Here is a 22,998-nt window from a genome sequence, read left to right on the forward strand (position 1 = left end):
AGAGGGAGAATTCAAAATGTCCAATTCACCTAACAGCACGTCTTTCGGGATATGTGGGAGGAAACCGGAGCACCTGGAGGAAACCCACGCAGACACAGGGAGAACGTGTAGACTCCGCACAGACTAGTGACCCAAGCCGGGAATCGAACCTGGGACCCTGGCGCTGTGAAGCAACAGTGCTGTGCTGCCGTGCCGCCCACCATCACCATCACTTTTATCCCTTAAAAGACTTGATGGATCATTGTCAGCATTATATAACTAAAATATATATTTAGGATTTCTCTGCATGCCAACTCAGAAACATCCAAAATAGATACCTCATGCTATCCAAAATAGCGTATCATTAATAAATTTTGTGCATTGTTATTCACTACTCATGAATAAAAGTTTGAGAGGCTCTAATTTTTGTGCTAGCTACCCATCCATGAAAATAGAAAAGGTTATATACATTAAAAAATGTCTACAAAATCGATAGTGCTGTTAAATGACCATGAAGGGAGAGAAAAGTAAAAATATTGGTGCTTTAAACTAGCACTTCAATTTTTTTCATAGAAGAAAGATTATGGAAGGGATTCTTTGTAGCCCTTCGTCGAAATCAGGAACGACGATCGGGCGGAATATCTCCCGATGCCGGAATTGGGGCAGGCCCAAGTTTGAAGCAGGGTCGCGATGCTTCGCCCCCTCCAAATCGCAGTCATTGGGACAGGTGCAGTCGCAACCCTATTGGTATGTGATTAGCTGGCCCACCCACAATGCTTTGCCTCCGATGGGCTGATTTCCCGACGGCGCACGCCACGTGTGGTCCCAATTGTCAGGAGCCTGGCCTCCCGGCATCGGGGAGAGAGGGCGTGCGAACAGTATCCAGCACAGCCACAATCGACCGAGATCTGTGCCGCTAGCCGAGGGCTTCTGCCAGGGCTGGTGGGAGGTGGCCACGAGGTGGGTTGTGGGTCGGGGTAGGCGGGAATGCGATCCAGTACAGCCAGTGCCATCTTTTCCGGCGCTACCGGTGTGCATGTGGGGGGTGTAGGCATACGCGCGACTGCAGCTTGTCAGCCGTGCGCATGTGTAGCACGGGACCCGGCGGTTCTCCAACCATTTTCCGCGTGTTCATGCAGCGCCGGTGCTAGCCCCTCATCGGTAGTCGAATCGGTGAGGGTTTTGCGCCGATTTTCCCACCGTGAAACACCACGGATCCTCCATTGGCATCGGCACTTAGTCTCAGAAATGGAGAATCCAGGCCTATGTTAGAATGTAAAAGATTCAGTAGGGAACAGAGGGAGAATTTGTCGGCTGCATTTATCCGCAAAGCTGTGCAATTACACGACAATGGTCCTTAACAATTTTCCTATTCATTAAAGGTCACAGATAAAATCCAAAAGTTGGCCATCTACTCCTGAAGATTTCAGGTTTTTGTTTGATAAAGGCAATGTTAAGTGTATCAGTCCAAAGGACCAGAAACATCAAATGCACCCCGTCATATCCAATTCTCATTGAAATAAAATCCAACTTGACTCCTTTTATATTATTCCAGGACCTCCAGATTGCCACAAGGCAATCCTAATAACCACTGATATCAGCAAGATCCATTTAGTTTTCAGTCTTACTAGGATCTCCATTCATGTGGATAGGGACCACGATGGCGTTCTGGTAAACCGAAACCTATTGCATGCTCGAAAAGACAGCTGCCAGGCAAATAGGGAACACAGGAACAGGAGTCAATCATTTAGTTTGTCAAGCCTACACCATCTTTCAATTTGGATTGTGGCTGATAATCTACCTGAACAGCACTTTCCCAAGCTATTCCCATATCCCTTGGTGTCATTAGCCCCAGACATCTATAAATTTCTGTCTTGAACATGCTCAATGATTGCATTTCAACTGCCTTCTTGGGTAGAGAATTTCAAAGATTCCCCAACCTGAGTGAAGATATATAGCTCCAACTCAGTTTTAAATGACACGCTTCTTATTCCGAGACTGTATGCTCGGTTCCAGGCCAGTGTGTTTGAAACTTTTTTCCCGGGTCCCACTTTTATGAACCTGCTGACATTCGGGACACACACGTGCCGACCTTCGCAATGCACGCCAGTCAAACTTCATGACCCACGCCAGCTGACCTAATATGTGTTCAAACCCACCTCGATACTAATTTAAGGAATTTAACATTAATTTCATCCATACATGCAACTACTATTAGTTCATTGACACAATGGTCTATACGCTCATAAGAATGTATTGAAAGCTCTGTTCAAGCAGTACAGCACTGTATGCTCTTCCAGGACATTGTCCTGGGATATATTCACCGATAGACTTTCTTTCCCTTTTAATACAATGAAACAAGAGGACTACTGTTGTTCTCATTCCCAAATCTTATGGCTTGAAAAGAATATGATTTTTAATGATTCAGAACCGCTTTGAAACTGATTTTCTCCATTTTGAGCACTCTGTGCAAAATCATGGCATTTAGACAGCATGTTACACGATATGCATAAAATATAGGTACATTGCATCATATTACATAGAACATACCACAATGAAACAGGCCATTCATCCCAACAAGTTCATGCAGTGTTTATGTTCAGCACAAGTCTCTTCTCACCTTATATCACAGAATCATAGAATTGTTACAGTGCAGGAGACCATTTGGACTATCATGTCTGCACCACTTCTCCAAACAAGCATCATGACTTAGTGGTATTCCCTTCCCTCTTCCCCATTCCCCGCACATTGTTTCTATTCAAGTAATTATCTAATGCCCTCTCAAATGCCTCGATTGAACTGGTCTCCACCATACTTCCAGGTGGTGGATTCCAGACCTGAACCACTTGTGAGCAAGTTTTTTCTCACGTCACATTTGCTTCTTCTGAAAATCACTTTAAATCTGTGCCCTCTCATTCTTGATCCTTTACAAGTGGGAACAGTTTGTCCCCATCTACTCTGTCCAGCCCCTCATGATATTGAACATCTATCAAATCTCCTCTCAGCCTTCTTCTCTCCAACAAGAACAATCCCAACCTCTCCAATACATCCTCATATCTGAATTTTCTCATCCCTGGAACCATTCTTGAAAACCTCTCCTGCAATCTCCCCAATGCATTCACATCCTTTCCAGAACTGAACACAATACTCCAAATGTGGTCTAACCAATGTCTCGTACAAGTTCTTGTACTCTAGTCCCTTATGAATAATGCCGAGAATACTTAATGTTTTATTAACTGCTCTCCACCTGCCCTTGTCAATGATCTATGCACACATACATCCAGATCCCTCACTAACATTTGTGTTCTGGAATCCAAGTACAGCATATCTACAGGCTCCCCCAGCCCCTTATCCATAGTGCATGTTACAAAGAACTCCAATAAATTGCTTGAACATGATTTCCCTTTCACAAAATTATGCTGACTCTTGTCGATTACCTTGAGTTTATCCAAGTACCCAACCATAACCTTATTAATGATAGATTCTAACACCTTCTCCTTGCTGGATGAAAAGCTAACTGGTCTATAGTTTCCTGCTGCCCATCTTGGACAGAGAAGTCAGATTTGCTACTTTCCAGTCTGATGGAACCTTTCCAGAATCTAGCGAATTTTGGAAAACTACCACCAACGCATCTACACTGTTACATCACCGCGCCAGGGTCCCAGGTTCGATTCCCGGCTTGAGTCACTGTCTGCCCGGAGTCTGCACGTTTTTTCCGTGTCTGTGTGGGTTTCCTCCGTGTGCTCCGGCTTCCTTCCACAAGTCCTGAAAGACGTGCTGTTAGGTGATTTAGACATTCTGAATTCTCCCTCTGTGTACCCGAACAGGCTCCAGAATGTGGTGACTAGGGGCTTTTCACAGTAACTTCATTGCAGTGTTAATGTAAGCCTACCTGTGACAATATTATTATTATTATTAACTTACTTGTAGCAAGATGGAAAATGCACTGTTGGCCACCTTGTGGTAAATGTTAGGTATTCAGTAACAAAACATTATGTGACATAAATTTATACTTTTACAGCAGCACATGCATATGTCAAACAGATAAATATATAGAAAGAATTGTAGCCAAAAATGTTCTTCTAATCTTATGGTCAAGGTCTCCAAAGTTAAATGTGGAATCGTAGAAATAATTAAAATGAAAATATAAAATTGTTCTTCTCACCTCTGCAGACTTAATCTTATGAGGGCTGATTGGTCGCTCATCTTTATCAATTTCTACTTCTGCTAATCTTAATATATTATAAATAGTATCACCAGTCACCTGTAAAAAGAAAATTTTACAATAATTTTCCCACCTATAAATAAAACATGATTGACTTATTAGATTCTAATTCTGCAATATACATAGATTAAATTTGGTTGCATGGACCAGCAAAACTTCATTAAGAACTTTAAATGTAATCTATAGTAGTATTAAATTCAAAGCTACACCAGACACAAAGAAAATTGTTATATTTACTTTTAATGCATGCACCGCTTTTTTATTATTTCAGTAAAGCAAAATAAGAACTTTGCAGAACAGTTAGCAACAGTGGGAACAAGATTAGAAGGGTTTTTGCAGGGGGGGTTGGAGCAATGGAAATTGGTGAAGCTGCAAGGGAACTCAAGATATGTAATGCATAAGTGGCATTGCCCATTAGAAGGAAACAGGGAAAAGTAAGCAGATGAAAGGCACAGGCTCTCAGAGCAGGTCTGAAATGAAGGAAAATCTTATATCTCCCTTCCCCTAATAAGTTGAAAGAGGTTTTCCTGATGTAAAGAGAAAAATAAGTGTAAGAGGAGAGAAAGATGGAGCTACGTGAATAGGTAAGAGGGGGAAGATACCCTGCAACTTACTGTGAGTAAATGCAAAAATCATTTACTACTTCTTCATACTTACCATACAGAACTCAGAGCTCCATCTCCAAATCAATTCCAGGAGTAAATCGACAATTACAGCAAAAGCACATATACAGTAAGTCCACACTTAGTCACCTCAATTAATGTTGTTTCTCCTTCACGTTGTTTATTAGTGACAATATAATTTAACTTTGTGAGTTTCACTTAAACGTTGTTTTCTCACAGACTTCTTCTGTGGCCTGCATGTGCACAAGTCTTTTTCCTCAATGGTTCCGCCCCTGCTTTCAGTACTAAAGTCTCTCTCTCTCCCCCCACCCCCCCAGCTCCCATTCCACTCTCCAAAGTCACCAGTATCCATTGCCACTACCCAAAGACCACTTTCTGCCACTAGATGGAGCCAGGTCAGTCCAAAACCAGATGAGTAATTTCTTTGAAAATTTACTGTATATTGTATTTCTTTTAGAGTTTTAAAATTATTTTATTTAAAGGTTATTGTATTTAGGAATGTAGACAATTAGGATGTGCAGAGTTTCAACTTATAATGTTTTCTCGCTGTTGAGAAAGGGCCCAAAGTATCTAACTGAACAGTATTTCTTTCATCTTAGAGATCAATTTTATTTTGCAAGTTATTTCAGCTAGGAATGCACATGAACAATATAGTATTCCAACCTGCACATTTCAGGCGAGAAATGTCCAAAGGAATCTAACTCCAGTTTTAACATCAATTCCTATGGGAACAAATGATTCACTTCAGGAACTATAACTTTAAGTCGGAACTTACTGTATGCTTTGAGTAAAAGAGGTTTACCATTGGGCAGTTTTGAGAAAAGCAGGTAGAGTTGAGAAAAGCTACATTCTCAGTGATAACCAGGAACTCGTTTTAAGTGGCTTATTATGAAAATAAAAATATAACCAGTCAAACAACTTTAAAATGGTTTCCAGACACTTAGCAGTATGGATTTTCTCCCTGTAGAACATAGGGCGAAATGTACTGGTGGGACAAGGGTAGCAGAAAGTCACTTATTGAAACGAGGAATGGGCCAAATTGTAGGTACATTCACAGTGCTGTTAAGAAGTTCCAGGATTTTGACCTAGCGACAATGAAGGAACAGTAATATATTTCCAAGTCTGGAGGGTGATTCATTTGGAGGGGAACTTCCAGGTGGTGGTGCTCCCTTGTGTCTGCTGCCCTTATCCTTTTAGATCGGAGTGGTCGTGGATTTGGAAGGTGCTGTCTAAGGAGCCTTCGAGAGTTCCTGCAGTGTATCTTGTAGACGGTACGTGCTGCTGCTACTGTGTGTCGGTGATGGATGGAGCGAGTATTTGTGGAAGGGGGGTCCATTACAATATTTATATGGTAAGTCCAGTTCAGTTTCTGGCCAATGGTAACTACCAGGATGTTGATTATGGGGGAATTCAGCAATGGTAATGACACTGAAGGTCAAGGATGGGTAGATTCTCTCTTGTTGGACATGGTCATTGTTTGTCATATATGTGGCGCAAATGTTATTTGCTACTTGCCAGCCCGAGCCTGAATATTGCTGCATTTGGACATGGACTGCTTCAGTACCTGTGGAATTGCTAATGGTGCTATTGCACACATCCCCATTTCTGATGGAAGGAAGATCATTGATGTCACAGTTGAAGTTGATTGGGCCTACGACACTACCTTGGGGAACTCATATGGTGATGTCCTGGAGCTGAGATAATTGATCTACAACAACCGTAATCACCTTCCTTTGTGCTAGGAAAGATTCCAGCCAGCCATAGAGTTCCCCAATTTCCATTGATCCCAGTTTTTCTATGGCTATTTAATGCTTACTTACTTACTTGGTCCAATGCTGCCTTGATGTCAAGGACACCTCTGGAATTCAGTTCTTTAGCGCATGTCTGAACCAAGGCTGTAATGATGCCAGGAGCTGAGTGATACTGATGGAATGCAAACTGAGCTTCAGTGGGCAGGCTATTGCTAAGAAAGGGCTGCTTGATAGCATTGTTATTGACTTCTTCTATCACTTTACTGATAGTCGAGTCTAGACTGATGTGGCAGTAATTGGCTGGGTTGGATTTGTCCTGATTTCGGTGTACAGGGCATGCCTTTGCAATATTCCATTTGCTGGGAAGATGTTAATGTTTTAGCTGTACTGGAACAGCTTACTAGGAACGCAACAAGTTCTGGAGTGGTCGTTGGTTTGGAAGATTCTGTCAAAGAAGCCTTGGTGAGTTCCTACAATGCATCTTGTAGATGGTATAACCTGCTGCTACTTGCATCATGGTGGAGGTTGCAAATGTTTATGGATGAGGTGCCTATCAAGCAGGCTGCTTTGTCCTGGGTGGTTTCTAGCCTCTTAGATGTTTTTGGAGCTTCACTCATCCAGGCACATTGAGAGCATTCCATCACACTCCTGAATTGTGCCTTGTTGTCTGTGGACAGGGTTTGAGGAATCAGAAGGTGAGCTACTTGATGCAGAATTTCCAGCCTCTCACCTCGCATTATAGTCACAGTATTTATATAGCTAGTCCAGTTCATTTTATGGTCAATGGTAATCCCCAGGATTCAGTGATGGTAATGCCTTGGAATGTCGTGGAACGATGGTCACATTCTCTCTTGCTGGAGATGGTCATTGCCTGCCCCTCATGTGGCACAAATGTTACTTGCTACTTGTCAGTCCAAGCCTAGATATTGTCCAGGCATTGCTGTTGTGATGGTCATAATTTATTCATGTTTTCCTGAAACCTTTTGGCAAATTCTTTTTTTGCTCTCCATTCTACCATTTTTTCTCTTCTTCTTGCAAGTGGCCATATGGACAATAAGCTAACATTTTATAGTGGCAGCAGTGGAATGTTACAAGTCAGCAGATTTTGATGCCCTTTGGGCTGCAGCTGGGAAGCAAGCTGTTCTTTTTCATGGTGAATGTGCTTCACAGTCAGAGAGGGAAGAAGGGTACAAAGTGAGTAGTAGATGCTCAATGCAGGAAGCAAAGGACATAGACATAGATATAGAACATACAGTGCAAAAGGCGGCCATTCGGCCCATCGAGTCTGCACCGACCCACTTAAGCCCTCACTTCCACCCCATCCCCGTAACCAATAACCCCTCCTAACCTTTCTTGGTCACCAAGGGCAATTTATCATGGCCAATCCACCTAACCTGCACGTCTTTCGACTTGGATGAAAAAAAAATCAGCAAGTGTTTGCTGCACCAGGAAGCTGGAGAAACCGTACACCCCTAGTCTCAGATTTGGGGAAGTGTCTAAAGTTTCTGCACTTAAACAACAGAAATTTATCGAGATATGTAGAAGCTTTTAAAGGAATTCCTCCATGTAGTGCAAAAGGTGGTTCCCAGCTGTAACGAAGAACCAGCTTTTGAAATGTTGTCAGGATCTCATTTAGTGATCCGCTTTTTAAGTCCAAACATGTTAAACACAAGGAATACCACCCTGGTATTTAAAAAGCAAGTACCACGTTAAAGGCCCAATACAGACATTTGAAGCGTGGGTTGGATAATAGCAATTAACAGTTGGCAAACAGGAAAAAAGGGGTAATGGAACTTAAAAGGCAATGCTAGTTACTGGGAGCAGGATATGTGGCCTAATAAGGCTAAAAAGATTTACTTTCTTTTTTTTTTTTAAATAGAGTTAGGCTAGTTGCCAGGAACTGGACTTGAAGCCCAATGTGGTCTAGAAAATATTTTTACCAGCTCTAGTAGTGAGAAAAACTCCATTCTCAGCCTTAACCAACTTTAAGTAGTTTACTTTGAAAATAAGAGCATCATAAACACTTGAGTAATTTAAGGAAAGATTAGATCATAAGAGAATAAACCACTTGAAAAGAGTTTTTGATTCTGAGGCCAGTACAACAATAAAGGTGGGAGATGGGGAAGGGGGGTGCAACAGGAGAAAGTGGTTGGAGGAATGGAATTTGAGCACAAGAGACAATATTGAACTTATTAATTTAGGGATTCCATTAAAATGTTAACACAGAAAGCCTATGTTATAAGTTTCACATAAAAATTGCAACACAGGAAGTAAGAGTAATTAATGTATACAGAAAGTGCATTCAGTGCGTGTGCTAGTTTCAAGAGTGTATTTGTTAATTTCAGTTTCAACCTTGGACATATCAGTAGATAAAACTAAAATCCAATAGCAACATTTCTTTATCCTCATAAACTAACCTTTCCAAAGATGGTATGTTTGTTATTGAGTTCATCCGCAGGACCCAATGTGAAGAAAAACTGACTGCCATTATCATGAGGTCCAGCATTTGCCATGGCAACCAATCCTCTCCTATTAAAACGTAAACGAGAATGAAATTCATCCTGCAAGTTTAAATAATAAAGAAAAAAAATAGATTTAATGAAAAATAAAGATTTCAAAGAACTTCCAGAAATACAAAGTATAGTCTACAAGTAAAAAAATCCAACTTGTATGAAAATATTAAATTCTTAACGTTTATTCAAATCAGAGCTCGAAGCTGCACAGCACAAAACATCCGCAGAAATCCTCTAAATATAAAATAAACAAATGCAAAAAATTCAGACATTCCACTTCCTCAAAGGCTTAGCAAATCAATATACAATCCAGTGTACATGTGTCACATGGGCAGGTCTCAGATTCGATCACAAATCTGTGCTGAGTTACTTCATAATATATAGGAGCAGAAAGGCCATATGGCCCACCGAGTCTGCTCCACCATTAATCTCATCCTGGCCTTAACTCCACCGTCCTGCCCCTTCTCCATAACCCTTCACCAATTAAAAATCTGCCTAACTCCTCCTTAAATTTACTCACTGTCCCAGCAACCATCACACTCTGAGGTAGCAAATTCTACAGATTCACAACCTTTTGGGAGAAGCAGTTTCTCCTCAACTGTTTTAAATTTGCTACCTCTTAACCCAAGACTATAACCTCTTGTTCTAGAATGCCCCACAAGAGGCAGCATCCACGTCTACTTTATCCATACCTTTTGGTTTCTCACAATTGTCATCTGAAAACAATAGCAAATAGGTTACCAGCAATAAGGTATTTATCCCAATATTAATCAATAGCTTAAAAGGAAGAGAAAAAATTGGGGGTGGGGAGGAATTCAGACCTTAAATGGCTTCCCATATATTGATTCGCCACCTGTTCCACTTCTTGTTGGATCCCCGCCTTGAACAATAAAGCCAGGTACAACCCTGTGAAATATTGTGTTATCATAATATCCTGATTGGAAAGAAAAATATACAAGGTTTTACAATTAGAAGGGTTTATTTAGAAATTAGCTGTTTTCAGTAAGTTTCAATCATCTATTTTTTTAAACTCATATATCCAAATGATCACTGTAGCAGCTGTATATGGAATACCCAAATTCAGCGAGGTTAAAATTAACAGAAAACATAAAATGCAAACTAATGTCTCCTATTCAGCCCCAGAATTTGCAAAAGCAAGTTACTCATTGCTGACTCAAAGCCAACATTACTTTCTTTAGGACAATCAATATCTGCATACTGATGTACTTCTGCCAGAGATAAATCAGCTATCAAACGAAGAAAGAAATGTCAGGAGGAAAAATGACCTGTCTCCGTGTATTGGGGTATCTGGTGTTGCTCACAACTAATTAGAAGATATATTTCTTTACATTGATGAGAGGATTAAACCATGTCATATATAATTCTATTGCTAAGGTAGAGTTATATTTCTTCAAGGTATAATTGCTGTGAAGAAGCATGTCCCAAGGTTAATTAGAAGGTAATTATTTCTTTATAGATTGGCAGCTGGATGTAAATTCCTAGTTCCTCCCCAGGGCCAAAGAAATATACAGGAAATACTCGAGTTGATATAGGATGTACTGCACTGAAACAGGTCAGTCGTCCCAACTAGCCCATTCCAGCTTTTTAAAGATTTCTTGGCATCAGTAACTAAGTGTGGTTCCTGAACTATGTAATATTTTTAGATGCAGAGCAGCAGATATATACTGTGACATTTTTCATATTAAGTCAGGATAACCATGTTTTATAAAAATACTTGCATTTAAATAATGCCTTTCATGCGTGCCAAAGTGCTCTGTAGCCAAATAAGGATTTTTATGTATAGTCACTGCTGTCATATGGTGTTGCTAACTTATGCCTTAGTTTAATTGCTCTGTTTTATCACCTTTGCTCGAGTCGCCAGGTATCTTTCTGATACCACCACGTGGTTCAAGTCCGAGTAATGATCAATAATCCAATACACCGCTTAGTAAGAATTAAATCAAAGCACATTTATTATATACAGTAATCAATACTCATGCATAAATGCAGGGGCTGGTTTAGCTCACTGGGCTAAATCGCTGGCTTTTAAAGCAGACCAAGGCAGGCCAGCAGCACGGTTCAATTCCCGTACCAGCCTCCCCGAACAGGCGCCGGAATGTGGCGACTAGGGGCTTTTCACAGTAACTTCATTGAAGCCTACTCGTGACAATATGCGATTTTCATTTCATTTTTCATTTTCATAAATTCTACGTCTAAGCTACTTCCTACAACTAACAGGCCAATACTTAACTTGGAAATGGCCCACCAGGTCAGGGAAACGAATGGCCTTTCGTTCGGGTTCTGAGCCTGCGGGATTCGAAGTTGGTACAGATTGGTAGCTAGGAGCGCCTATCTCGTAGCGAGCGTTGAAGTAAGACTTACTGGATGTTTCGCAATGGCTGGACCGGTCACTGTCAAGGGTTGGTCTGCGTTGCTGAGTGACCCGGTCAGAAGAAGCAGCAGCAGGGTGCGGAAGGGTGGCAGAAGGGGTAGCAGAAGGGCCGATTTGAACTTGGATTCTATTCTTATATCCCCAGGGGCTTCCCGCCTTTCGGGGCGGACCCTGGTTCCAAGTGATTGGACTTTGTCCCAATCACTTGGTTCGATATTCTCCAATGCTGGAGCGATTCCTTGATCGCTGGGCGGTCTTGAGGTGGTCGTTCACCTCCCTTTGTGTAGGCTTTTGCTGGCGCCGCCGAGTCTGGATTGGCTTTGTGTGTCTAAAATGTTGCACATTGTTCCCGGGGATTGCTCATTAGTATGCAGATGGCTGGTGTTTTGTTGTACTGATGGTTATTGGTATCGATCTTGTCTGGCCTTCCCAGAGGTGAATACACAGTCTACCTGTAGCTGCTCGTTTTAGTCCTGTTGGCTGATTTTTCCATCAGCCTTTGCCGTTCGCCATTTTAAATCGGGGTTAGCCATTCTAAATCGGGTGTTAGCCATTTTAACTGGCTACATTGGGCAGCCAACTTGTGCACAGCAAGGTAGCACAAACAACAATGTAATAATGGTCAGATTGGTGAGGGTTAAATATCCAAGTCAACGGAATTTCACTGTTCTTCAAAGTCGTGCCAGGGCATCATTTATATCCATCCAATAGGACCTCCGTTTAGCGTTTCACCTGAAAAATGGCACCCCTCAGTACTTCATTGGAGGGTCAGACTGTATCTTATGTTCAAGTCTCTAGCTTCTGTCTCAGAAGCACAGGTGCTACTATTGAGCCAAAGCTGACAATAGGGTTAGATTTCTGTAGAGATGGGAAGGCATTGAGGACATTTAAAAATAACAGGTGGGACCTGGATGTGGAAGTCTCACTCCCATTTCTGACAGATCCAATTTTTGCCGCCATGGGGAAGGGCGCACAGCATGATTCACATAGGAGAGAAACCCAAACTCACAGGGCTTTTTGAACTCAGTGGTGAGTTCAAGCAGACTACATTTTGGCTCTTACAAGAGCCTCAACTTGCACTGTTGGAGTCACGAGTCGATGCAGTGACGTAAACACTCTTGAAGAGCAGATAAGATCTATATAACTGTTATGATCTTAACGTTTTTGAATTGCCTGCTCTTTAAACATGAAAAAATAGGCTTTGGCTGTCACAGAGTTAAAAAAGTCTGCCGGATTTCTTTGATTAGGTTAGAAAAAACAGACACAATTTCAGTAGAGATCTTTGTTGATACTTAGCTGAATTTCAAAAGCTCCAATTATCTCAGCAGGGGTTCTGGGTTCGCAGTTAGAATGACAGTCTAAAGAGATTAAAATATTCACTATCTTTGTTGCGTGGTTTGAATAGAAGTTAGTTTTTACAACAGATTAATCATTTGAAGAGACTTTAAAACACTGAATGGATTTCATGAATGGGAGTTTTTTTTCACTGTCAAGTGTGCTTGAATGAGAGCTGTATTAGATTGACAGCAAGTTGTTTTGCTGAAAGAAGAAACATGTGAAGAAAGAAGAAGCTCAACTTTGCGCCTGAGACCTGCCATGGTGAATACTGCGTGCGTTGTTGTGTAGGTGGCATGGAAAGCATGAGGGAGTCAAGGGCGGCATGAGTTGGCATGAATGTATGAAAGGTCATGGAGGAGGGCCATGAGTTGGCATGGGGACATGAGGTATCACGGGTAGTGGGTTGAGGAGTATGAAGGGTGAGTGTTGGGAAGCCCAACAGCTTATGACACAACTGGATAAAGTCCCAAAGAACTGAGCCAGGCCTTCCAACCAACCATCTCAGCACTCTCCCACCCCTATGACCACCTAAACTCTGCTTTTGGGGTCAGTGGGCATGACTCCATCCAGCACCTGTCATCCTAAAGCGGAAATCGCATGATTTGAGGAAGGTTCTGACCAAGGTGGCTCCAGCAAGTCATCAAAAGTGTTCCACAGTGTATAATGCTGGTAAGGAGGAGCCATGTTCCATTAAGGCCATGAATTTTAATTGTTAAGTAAATAGAGATCCAGGTTAAAGCTTAATGGTTGTATGGTCAGTGAAATTTGCAGATTAGAAATATTTATCAGTTTCAGGATTGAAGTGATCAGAAGCACCCCTTCTTTTAAGAACATGTTGCACCAGTAACAAAGAGTAACATCGTATGGATAGGCAAACGGTCTAATTTATTATAAAGTCAAATCTACTTGGCTGGATGAGTACGGTTCCAACAACACTCAGGAAGCTCAGCAAGATCCTAGACATTCCTTATGGGAGAATTAGAGGCATTATGTTAAAATAAGGGGGTGTCCTTTTAACACAAAGATGAGGAGAAATGTTTTCTCTTAGTGTCGTGAGTCTTTCTAACTCTCTGATTCCACGATTAGACAGCACTTATTAACCAATCATGAGTGTGTTATGAATTACATTAAAAGCCAATTTAAGATTTTCAGTTGGGTTTGCAACCTGGCTCACTTACACTTGCGAGAAGTTATACATAGTCATATGCGAGGATCTGTCCTCTACAGTTAAAAGTAATATGTCTAGTAGGCATTATTATTTTTTGAATTAAACAAAAACTTGGGAGACATGCTGTATTCTTTGTGGCAACACTTTGACCAATCAGTCAACTTGCCAACCAACCAACATCTGTTCTCAAGCAGGATAAATATTTGCTCCCTTTGAAAATTGACATTCTAATAATAATAATCTTTATTAGTGTCACAAGTAGGCTTACATTAACACTGCAATGAAGTTACTGTGAAAATCCCTTGCCTCTGTTTTGATGAATGCAAGACAAAAATGTTCAACAACATGTTTCTTCTTTCAGCAATACAAATGCTGTTCTCCCGTCGCATCCACTTTCTCTTCCAAAACAACATGCAAGTAGTTCATGGAGTCATCAGCTCTAAGACTGAAAATATCTGTATAGATGTCTCCATTACTTTCCCTCCCCTAACCACTATTTAGGTTTCCTAGCAAGTCCAGTTCAAAACTATATTTCTTATCCCATCTGCAACCATTCCCACTTTTTCCAAACTCAAGTCTTCTGCAAAATAAATTTACTGGTCCTATGATTCCCTGTTCACTCAACAACAAATTATTGAACTACCTCTACTGGTCTTAGGACAGCTAATATTGTCAACAATTCTCTTTCCTTTGTTACATCCTCTCACCTTCAAAATCTTGGTCAACACTTCAAAATAACAAACCTCTGACCCATCCATCCTCTTGAGCTAACCTCCCTTTCCTCATATCTCAACTCTAGGCCCAGCTCTTTCAAAATTTCCTGTGTCAATCTCTGCAGTCTAGGTTGAACACCAAAATGGCCGCAACCACAACGAATTATAAGGAAACATAAGGGCCAGGATTCTCCTTTCCGGGGACTAAGTCCCCATGCCAGCGGGAAAATCGGTGCCAACGACTCCGGCGTCAACGGGCCCCCAAGGTGAGGAATTCATGTGGGCATGACTCCATCCAGCACCTGTCATGATGGAGTCATGTGGAGGGGTTGGTGCCGTGCCAGCCGGCGCCGAAGGGACGGCACGAGTTCGCGAAGGCCGTCGTGATCTCGCGCATGTGCGGAACCGCTGGCGCGGTTCCGCGCATGCGCAAACCGGCCGGTGTATTTTGGCGCATGCGCAGTGGGTTCTCTTCTCCGCGCCGGCCATGGCGAAGCCCCACAAGGGCCACCACGGAAGGAAGAAGTGCCCCCATTGAACAGGCCCGCTCGCAGATCGGTGGTTTGCGCTGTCCCCCTGGGGATTCTTCGACCCGGCGGGTGGTCGGAAAATCCCACCCAAGTTGTTTATCTGAAGATGTACCTCTTTGCGAGGTGGACCTCTTGGGAGAGCTGTGAATAGCTTGATAGCTGTTGTTTGACGGCAAAGGAAATGAGAAAAATGGGAAAAGAGAAATGAGAAAACAGCAAACAATTGTAATAAAATGGATTTAAGATAAAGATTGAAAATTGTTGATCTCTTTGTTGAGTCCAGAAGACTACAAAAGTCCCCAGTAAAAGATGAGGCACTGTTACTTGAGTTTGTATTGAGCTTCATAGGAGCACTGTAGCAGGCCAAGGACAGAAATGTCAGAGTGATAACAAGGTGGAGAATTAAAATGACAGGTGATTGGAAGTTCAGGTGATTGGAAGTTCAGGATCATACTTACAGACTGAATGGAGGTGTTCCACAGTCACCCAATCTGCTTTGATCTCACTAATGTAGAACAGACCACATCATAAATAACAAATATAGTATACTAAACTGAAAGAAGTAAATGTTGTTTCACTTGTAAGTTGAATGTGGAGCCTTGGTCCAAGAGAAGGGAGGATGGGAAAGGGCAGGTTTTGCATCTACTATACTTCCATGGAAACATGCCATAGGAAAGGGAGCGGGTGTTGGGAGTTGACTGACAACTGGACCAGTGTATCACAAAGTCAACAGTCAATACAGAATAATGAAAGTGGGGTTGGGGAGGTGGAAAGTTGCAACTGATGGCGACATCAAGCAGAGGATGACTCGTTGAATACAGAAGCTGGTGGGGTGGTTCCACTTCCAACATTATGTAACCACCAAATAGATTTTCCCTGTCCCATTTTTCGGCATTCTGACTCCTCAGTCACTCCCAAAAACCCCACCTGTCCTAAGGTACCGTTCCATAGAAGTACAGGAGATGCAGTACATGTTTTTGTTATTTTCATTATCCAAGGCTCAAACACTCCCATGTGAAACACTGATTTATTTGTATTTCTTTCAGTTTTGTTAACTGCATTTACTGATTACAATGTGGTCTCCTCTACATTTGGAAGACTAAATGCAAACTGGGTGATCACTTTGCTGAACACCTCTGTTCCAGAATAACCCCAAACTTCCAATTGCCTGTCATTCAATTCTTCACCTTGCTCCCATTCTGACCTTTCTATCTTTGGTCTGCTAGCATTCCAATGAAGTTTAACACACGCTCAAGGAACTACAACTCACCTTTAAAATGTACATAACACTGAGTTCAACAATTTTAGATTATAAACTCTGCTCCCAATTGTTTGTGTTTCTTTGCTGCTTCAGTTTATTATCACTTCTCTTTCGTCCTTCCTTTACTTCCGGTTGGCATGGCAGCTATTCAACCATTCACACCTTCTCTAGACACATCTTTTGCATCTTTACTTGGCTCATTACCATTCGCTTTGGCCTTACACCATGGCACCTTTTGTTATTTAATCTTTCCTGTCCTCTACCCTATCGCAGACCTTCCCGTTTATTTTTATTCCCAGTCTCCAACTTTAATGCTCAAAACCTCTTCCATTTTTTACTTATACCAGTTCTGTTGGAAGTTCACAGACCTGAAACATCAACTCACTCACAAATGCTGCCAGACATGCTGAGTATTTTCCAACATTTTTAAAATTTATTTATATTTGGCTTCAAATGCCTCAGGCCCTATTTCCAACCAGCCTCTACAAGCACCTCCGGCCTTTCCTCCCCTTCTGTCTCCAAATAACTTCTGACTTTGGCATCCTGTGTTCTACTATTAGCGAGTTACCTTGGCTCCACTCTTTGTAATTCCCTCCCTAAACTGCAATGCCTTATTATTTCTCTGTCCTCCTATTTAATCGTTCTCAAAACCTATCTTCTCAACCTGACCTTCAATCTCCTTATCCCAGTGTCACAGGTCCTTTCTGTGTATAAATAGGCATTAAACATTTTATGCATTAAAGGTGATATATAAAATACATGCTATCGTTGTAGTTCACATTGCTGCAACCCCGCACACTTCCCTTTTATTGCAGATAGCAGCCCCTTAGCCATCACTAGTCCCAGGACCAGGTGGTTTACATCCAGGAATTTAGAGGAAGTAGGTTAGAACATTGCTGATTCCCTAACTATAACCTTCTAAAGTTCTCGCAATTTGGGAACCGCTCCTTTAGAGTGGAAATCGCGCATGTCATGCTACTGTTAAAGAAAGATGACTGAGGGAAACTGGGAAACGATAGACCAGTTAGCCGAACACCTAAGGATAGGGTGACTGAACAACTTGGAACTTTTCAGCTGATCAGAGAGAGTCAACATAGATTTGTAATGGTCATTTGTGACTAATTTCTAAGGAGCTAAATAAAGTAGTGGACACAAAAATGTCTAATGTTACTTATGAGGACTTTAAGAAAGCATTTAATAAACTTCCTCATGAGAAACTATTAGTTTAAATTGAAATTCATAGAATTAAAGACAAATTTTGACCGGGTTCTGAAATTAGCTAAACAACATGAAAGAGAGAATGGGCATAATAGGCAGGTACTCTAATTGGCAGTATGAGACAAGCAATGCCCCACTCTGCACTGAGACCTCAGCTACTCACCATATTTATTAATGACTTAGATGATGGATACAAAAGCACATTTCCAAATTTGCCAAAGACGCAAAAATAGGTGGTAGTCTGGATAGAAGCATAAGATTACAAAGATGTAGTAACGTTGTTGTCGTAATTTTGTTAAAAACCCTGGTTTAAAATACATACAGGCAATATATCTATTAAAGCTGTAATTAAGATGTTGTAAAAGTGAGTTAATCATTGATTCTAACCATTTACCTATTTACATATTAATGCCTAATGGAATATTGTTTATAGAAAGAAGGTTCCTGTGAGTGAAGACAATTAATGAGGGATGGTGTTTTGTCCTCGATAAGCAGGTCATGAGGCACCTTAGTGGATACAGATGATGTAATCAATGGGAGGAGCCAGATCTGTCTGTGGTTTAGGCAGTTTGGCTATAGGGTTTGTGCCTGATGAGACAGAACGATTTTCAGGTTGTTCCTGAAAGGGCCCATCTCTTAAGATCTTCAGAGAACAGCAAGTAATCCTGATTGCTAAATATTTATGAGTGGGGGATTTTGAATTGTATTGGGTTGTTTTGTTGTAATGTGGCAGGTGTAGAGAGTGAATTAAAGTATTTCTTTTATTTAATAACTGTTTAACTGTTAATTGTAAAGCTTTGATATTAATGCCGTTAATTCTGTGTTTAACTTTAAGTTAGTTTTAACATAAAAGATACCTATTGGTCATAGTCATCACTCTGAATGAAGTATCCTTTCCTCACAGTTTTACAAATTGCAAATTGTTTGGGGTTTCTCATCCGATATCCTAACAAAAATTGGGATCTGGTTGGGGATCCTAACAAATGTTGGCTTTTATGTCTAGAGGACTAGAACAGAACTCATGCGAAGACATGCTTCAGCTATACAAAGCCTGGGTTAGATAACATCTGGAATAGAATCCAAAATCACTACAGTGCAGAAGTAGGCCATTCTGTCCATCGGGTCTGCACTGACCCACTAAAAGAGCAAGCTACCTAGGACCATACTCCACCCTATCCCCATATCCCAGTAACCCCACCTAACCTTTTGGACACTAAGGGGCAATTTAGCATAGCCAATCCACTTAACCTGCACATCTTTTGGGCAGTGGGAGGAAACCGACGTAGACACGGGGAGAAGGTGCAAACTCCACAGTCACCCAAGGCTGGAATTGAACCCAGATCCCTGGAGCTGTGAGACAGCAGTGCTGTGAGCAGTACTGTGAGCAGTTCTGGTTATCACATCTTGAAGAGGATAACCTAGAGGGAGTGTAGCATAGTTTTTCCAGGAAGCCACATAAATACCAAGGACTAACTTACAAGGAGAATTACATGAAGTGATTGTCTTCACTGGAATTTAGAAGGTTTGATCCATGTTTTCAAGGTAGAAATGGGAACTAATAGAGGGAAACTAGTTCTGGTTATTGAGGAGTGAAGGACTAGGATGTACAGTCTAAAAATTAGAGCCAGGCTTTCCAGAAATAATTTTAGGAAACATTTCTAAATATCTGCGTGTTAGAAGTTTTGAACTCTCTTCTGGAAATGGCTTTTGATGTTAGATCCTTTGTTAGATTTAAATCTGAAATTGATAGATGTTTGTTATCCAAAGGGGTAAAAGGATATGGAGCAAAAGGTGGGTATATGGAGACAGGTTGCAATGGAGACAGGTTGCATATCAACCATAATCTCACTAACTGGTGAGGCTAAGAGATTAAATGACCTACTCTTTCCATGTTCTGTTCACCAAATTTTGCATTTCCCTGCAAAGTATAGTACAGATCACCCGCTCCATTTACAGGAGGAATTTCCATCACAAAGTCTGGCACAACCTGCATCTTGAACAAGGAACATAAAGCTGCCTGTGTTATTGATCAATAAATGCTGGTCTAGCCAGAGACTTCACATCCCATGAAAGAATAAAATAAATCAGAAAAATGACGGCTTCAATAACAGGTCTACTCCCAAAACATTAAAATATTTTTTCTCTTTATAGAATGGACCTGAGGCATTTTTTTTGTCTTTATTTCACCACAATAACATACAAGATGAGATTTGAGTGGATGAAAGTCAAAAACAGTCTCTTCTAGTGCCAAAATGTGAGTTGATTTATTCTGAAAGCGGAGGTTCCTCCATCATTGTCCATACAGTCCATGGATAAGTTGTAATTCTCTCCAGTTCAACAATGGGAAGATAACATCATAGATGTCATAGATAAAAGCCATTATTTTCATTCTCTACCATAAATTGCACTCTCTTGCCACCAACTCTATCCCTTCCCAGCCACTGTCTAGGGTTGAACCAGATTGTTCAGTTTAACTACCCTGTTCATCGCTTTTTGTATTCCTTGTCAGCATTTGGATGATGCTGGAAAGGTCATTTTTTTATTGTTGATCTCTAGCTATCAAAGTCACAAATTATATCTCATGTGACTGTGACAAAGATAAACTATTCCTCCTCATCCTGCTTGAGCTTTTTGCAGGTGTTGACCTGTTTCACCTCTTTCAATGCCTCTCCACTGTTGGCCAGCTGGGTGTGACTGGACTCATTTAATTCTATTCTAATAGTTTCACTTGCAATGCCTTCCCTCCTGCTCCTGCACCATTACCTCTGGTGCCCCCAAGGTTTTTTTTATTCATTCTTGGGATGTGGGCATCGCTGGCTGGGCCAGCACTTGTTGCCCATTCCTAATTGCCCTTGAACTGGGTGGCTTGCTAGGCCATTTCAGTGGGGGGCAGTTAAGAGTCAACCACATTGCTGTGTGGGTCTGGAGTGACATGTAGGTCAGACCGGGTAAAGCCGGTGGATTTCCTTCCCTGAAAGACATTAGTGAACCAGATGGGTTTTTACAACAATCTACAATGGTCATTGTGGCCATCTCAAATGACCACCTGCAAAGGAAAATGGAATTATGGTTAGGTTGGGTCACAGATGGTACACAGCCCCTGTGTATTGTGCAAACGGAAACCAGACCTAACTGAAACTCACACCTGCTAAAGGTCAATCACCGATTTCCCCAGTACAATGGGATACAGATCGAAACGTAGCAACAGTAGCAGACCCGGGGGCGCCTATTTACCTTACATGGGAGTGCATACGTGCCTTCAACAATAGCAGCTGGGACTCACCCAAGCCATCGAGGTACCCGCCCCTAATTGGTCAGAATCAATTAGGGTGATCAAAACCCTATCGATCCATTGGATATCGGGTTGGGATTGCCCAAAAGAGCGTGAAAGATCGGGGAATAAGAAGAACTGCGCAACCAGTATTCGGCCTCTTTTGGGACCGGCCTCTGCTCTGACCAACTGCAGCATATCGACCAGCCAAGTTCAAGGACCCGCGATCGCTACCTGAAGAACAAGCCGCAGCCGAGATGAACCTGAAGACTTCCAGCCGACACACGTGAGGATCCAGATAAAGGCCTTGTCTAACCTGCACAGAGCCGGTCACTTGGAAGTTAAGTAAAGGTCATTTTAGTTGTTAGGTGTAGTTTAATTAGTAGCCGCGTGTAGATTATTACGCATAGCACCAAGCCTGTGTCTAATAATAAATTATAACTGAACTAACATACTTGTTGTGTGGTCATTTGTCCAATACAAGAAACATACTCGCGTCTTGTAGTTCAGGTAAAAGAGCAACATCATCATTAGATTTTTAATTCCAGATTTTTATTAAATTCAAATTTCACCATCTGCATGATGGGATTCGAACTCAGGACCCCAGAGCCTTACCCTGGATCGCTGGATGAGAAATACCAGTGGCAATACCACTACGCCACCACCTCCCCATCCTATCCTTGGCACCCTCTTATTTCTCATTTATATGTTATCCCTTGACAACATCGTCCGAAAATGAATGCATGTTGACAACATCCAGCTTTACTGCACTGCCACCTCTCTCAACTCACTGTTGTTAAATTATCGGACTGCCTCCCCAATATCCAGTACTGAATCAGCAGAAATTTCCGGTGATTAAATATCTGAAAGATTGAAGCGAACAAGTGCGATCTATTGCCCGCGTTGCACTCGAAAGGTGGCACAGTGCAGCCAGTAGATGCCAGGAGATCCCTCTTCCGAGATCTACCTGGCTCGTCCACCTCGTGAAATTAACTCAATCTCACGAGATATTGTGATCTGAATCCTGCCCATAACTATTTTGCAAATCTGCATACTAGAGGAAGACAGCTAGTCTCACTCTAATATGCACTCCCCTGATCTACCCAAGGCGTAGGGATCTAACATCTTCGCCTCAGAGACCTCAGGTGAACGTCGTTCAGTGCTGGTCCCCACAAACGGAAATCAGATGGAACGGCACTTGTGGAGGTCTCCTAGGGGATCAGAGGTCCCCAGGTGCTTGCCCTCTGGACTGGGCGGCACCCTGGCACTGCTGATGTCACCTGGGCACCCTGGCACGGCCAGCCTGGCATCCTGGCACTGCCAGCCTGGTACTGCCCAGGTGGCACCTTAGAAGGGCACTGCCAGGTTGGCAATACCAAACTGGCATTTTTCCCCATGGCAGGGATTGGGCCCAGGGGTGCCCTGTGCTTGTGAGGTGGGGTTCATAGGGCCACTGAGGACCCCCTTATCGATGAGTTGGGACATTTAAAAATAGCATCCCGATCCCTTCCTGCAGTGAGGAGTTCCGGCGAGCAGAGCTCCTTAGTGCAGGAAACGGGACTAAGTGCGGCCTCAGCGAGGCCTTCCCCGCGGAGGTAAGGATGGTAGATATCCTTCCCTAAAGGTCGTTAGTGAACCAGATGGGTCTTTACAACAATAAATGACAATTGTCATACCCATAAATTCTGAGACTAGCTTTAAATTCCAGATTTATTAATTGTACCAGCTGCTGTGGTGAGATTTGAACCCATGTCCCCAAAATGTTACCCTGGGCCTCAGAATTACTAGTCAGTGACATTACTACTAGGTGACCTTCTTTATCATGAAGGAAAAAAAATACTTGAAGGAGAAAATAAATGGACATGAACAGGAGAGTGGGACCAACTGAATTGTTCTTTGAAAGAACCGGCACAGATTTGATGGACCAAATAGCCTTCTTCAGTACAGTACTACTCTGACAGTGCCAGGTGGCTACAAAAATTATGTTTGAAGGTACACATCCTTTTGCAGCTGCAA

General features: G+C 42.0%; 1 protein-coding gene across 1 annotated transcript in view; it reads right to left on the reverse strand.

Moving 5' to 3' along the window:
• cwc27 (CWC27 spliceosome associated cyclophilin) overlaps positions 1 to 22,998 on the reverse strand; it is a 296,815-nt gene that overhangs the window by 257,013 nt on the left and 16,804 nt on the right. Inside the window, exons 3-5 of the mRNA XM_072496934.1 lie at positions 9,913 to 10,025; positions 8,996 to 9,139; positions 4,145 to 4,243 (exon numbers count right to left, since the gene is read on the reverse strand). Coding sequence (XP_072353035.1) covers positions 4,145 to 4,243; positions 8,996 to 9,139; positions 9,913 to 10,025 — 356 coding nt within the window. The remainder of the gene's footprint in view (positions 1 to 4,144; positions 4,244 to 8,995; positions 9,140 to 9,912; positions 10,026 to 22,998) is intronic.

The sequence above is a fragment of the Scyliorhinus torazame genome, chromosome 3 (assembly GCF_047496885.1).
Source record: "Scyliorhinus torazame isolate Kashiwa2021f chromosome 3, sScyTor2.1, whole genome shotgun sequence".
NCBI lineage: Eukaryota > Metazoa > Chordata > Chondrichthyes > Carcharhiniformes > Scyliorhinidae > Scyliorhinus > Scyliorhinus torazame.